Genomic DNA, 2,867 nt, shown 5'->3' on the forward strand with positions numbered 1-2,867 from the left:
TCCCTACATAGAGGCAAAAAAAGAATGAGATAATTAACTAACCCCAATATACACCTATGAATCCCAACAATAATCCATAAAAATTGAAATTCAAAATCCCCAATACGTAGTTTCTAATGGCATCGACAACCTCATGAAACCCTCTTTAAACTTGTTTTTGTTTCATATGTTTTTATCTTTTGACCGCTTAAACGTGCTTTTCCTATTTATGATTTCTTTTTGCATGCTTTTGCTTGTTATGGGTTTTGTCAGGGTGAGATTTTTGGTGTTTTTGGTTGAATTTTATGGGTTGGGTTGGTTGGGATATATGGGTTGATACTTTATGGGTTTTTAGGTTGGGATGAAGGAAATGAAGTACTCATTTTTTTGGGGTTAAAAATCAAGTATTCATATTTCTAATGGAACTCAATTGTTCATGTTCACATAGTATTAGCAGGGTTTTGAAATGAAGAAGATGAACACTTTTAAATTTTTTAAAGGAAAACTGATATATTTAAATTCTATCAGATGTCTAGGTTCATGTTAAGAAAAAAAGATTATATTTTAATTTTATTCAGATTATTTTTAATTATTTAATTAATTTTCATTTCACCTGACAAAGTTTGTCAATTGACAGTTTTTGTAACAATGAAATATTATTGTAACAAAGAAGAGTCTCATTGTGTAGCAGAGACAATGGTTCTTATTGAATCAATTTTGTTATGTTGTTTGTAGGACTTGTATTGTTCTCTTCCGTAGTTCGTCTTTCGACCAAATGATTCAGTGAGAATTGTGCAACCCTTCATAAAAGTTGAGTAGTTGTATTCTATTATGATCTTAGAACTAAATCTTATTTTGTTGTATGCATGGGTTGAAATACCCCTTAAATTCTCTTATGATATCGAGACTATACCTTATTATTTTGTTGTATGCATAAGTTGAAGTACCCATTGTACTATCTCTAATAAACTTTTACTTATAAAATAAAAATTGTAACATCTTTTTATATTCGTTAATTATATATCAAAGTAATTAGCCAAATTTTTGAAATAGATTAACCGTTATTATAAATTTTTTTGAGTAAATTGCACAACTCAAATTAATAATCTCATCTAGTAGAATTTTTCACCAAAATAAACACCCCCTTAAAAGAAAAGAAAAAAAAAAAGAAGTAACACATTAAAGAACAACCATCAACAACACTTGACCAAAATAGAATCATTACAAAATATATTGAAAATGAAAAGAGAATAAATATATTGATCACCATGGCAAGTTGAAAAGAATCAATAAAAAATCGTGCATGTTCCCCCTAGTGAATGCCTTATATTGCAAAATTTCCTTTATATAGAGCTATATACCCTATTAGAAGACATCATATATATCCTTCTCATTTTCGACCCTCTTTGCCATTTCAAACTTCATTCCACATCACCCTTCTCCATAGGAAATTCGAAAACATGTTCTGCAAACCGCACCTTTTTTGTTTGATGTTTCCTCAAACCTTACAAACACAAAATAATAAAAACTATATTTTAGGTTTAAATTATTTCCAAAAAGTGTATATACACAAGATAGCATTGAATAAAAATAATGACATGTATATTATACTTTATCAAAAAATGATATGTATATTATAAAATAAATAAATATATTTACCACTCAATTTTTTTGGATGATGTGGATGCAAGACACCCCGAATTTCGCAATCAAATTTCTTCATAAAGTTATTGAAAAGATGCTTATGGACTTGATGAGCCAAAATCACCATACTTCCCGACACAACAAAGACAACTAAACATTCAAATCCTATTGAATTCTCCATTATACTTTCTCTCTTAAATGTTAATTGTGATATATTTGAGTAATTTGGATCCTATAGATCACCCTCTATTAATTAAGTGTTTATGAATAATAATCCAATAAGAAGAACATTCATATGGTATCAAAAACTCAATATGTAAGGAAAGGAAAGAAGAATCATATTTATTTAATTCTTTCTAGAAGAAAGACGATGAAATGAAAAAGAATTAAGGTTGTTGTTGGTGGTGGTTATGGCAAAATAAACAATATTGAAATATTTTCCCAACAAAAGTGACTTGTTTGCCTATTTTATTTTTAACCAGAAGGAAGAATCCAGCAATTGACAACATGCAATTGAAATTATTTAACTTGTATAGTGAAGATTCCGTTTATGTTTTTTTTTATGCCCATAGAATCATAGCTGGATTTTTTAAAGATCTTTCTGTCTCTCTCTTGAGTCAATGAATATTCCACCTATATTTTGTCTCTTCATTTATCAAGATATAGAATATTTTTAGGCAGAGCTTTTAATATTGGATAAAAATAAATACAAATAAAATAATGTTGATTAAGATATTGTTTGAACTATATTAAATGTATGTATGTAATAAAAACATATTTTTTTTAAACAAAAAATGCTAGGTTACTTTTGAAATTTTTTAGATAAATCACATGTACTTCATTAACTTTTTTTTGTTGTCATTGAGAATTTTAGGTTAGTACACGTAGCAAATTTTAATAAATTGTAGATAACTTACCTATAATTTTCTAAAAACAACATAGACCTAGATTTTTGTTTGTTTTAAGTTTTAACCCTCAATTTTCCAAAATGAAAAAAAAAAAAGGGTGGTGATTGGGAGATATGTGTGTTAACTTAATTATTTAACCAATCAGTTATGAATTAACAATAATAAATTATTGAATTTTATTTTGAAAAATTATTAAAAACTATTATTAATACAAATTAAAGTATTAATTAATTGATGAATATGTGTAGAATTTTATTTCTGAATGAATTGTGATGAATTGGACCATTATATTAAACACAATGAGATGAATATGTCCTCAATCGATTGAGATATTTC

At 27.0% G+C, this 2,867-nt stretch overlaps 1 protein-coding gene across 1 annotated transcript; it reads right to left on the reverse strand.

Moving 5' to 3' along the window:
• Positions 1 to 1,128: 1,128 nt before the first annotated feature.
• LOC113786351 (uncharacterized) lies at positions 1,129 to 2,099 on the reverse strand. Its single transcript, XM_073366959.1, has 2 exons — positions 1,675 to 2,099; positions 1,129 to 1,483 (listed from the first exon to the last, which is right to left on the reverse strand). The coding sequence occupies exons 1-2, from the start codon at positions 1,802 to 1,804 to the stop codon at positions 1,401 to 1,403; spliced, it is 213 nt and encodes a 70-aa protein (XP_073223060.1). The 5' UTR covers positions 1,805 to 2,099; the 3' UTR covers positions 1,129 to 1,400.
• Between the last annotated feature and the right edge of the window lie 768 nt (positions 2,100 to 2,867).

Source organism: Cicer arietinum, chromosome 4, assembly GCF_000331145.2.
Source record: "Cicer arietinum cultivar CDC Frontier isolate Library 1 chromosome 4, Cicar.CDCFrontier_v2.0, whole genome shotgun sequence".
In the NCBI taxonomy this organism is placed as follows: Eukaryota; Viridiplantae; Streptophyta; class Magnoliopsida; order Fabales; family Fabaceae; genus Cicer; species Cicer arietinum.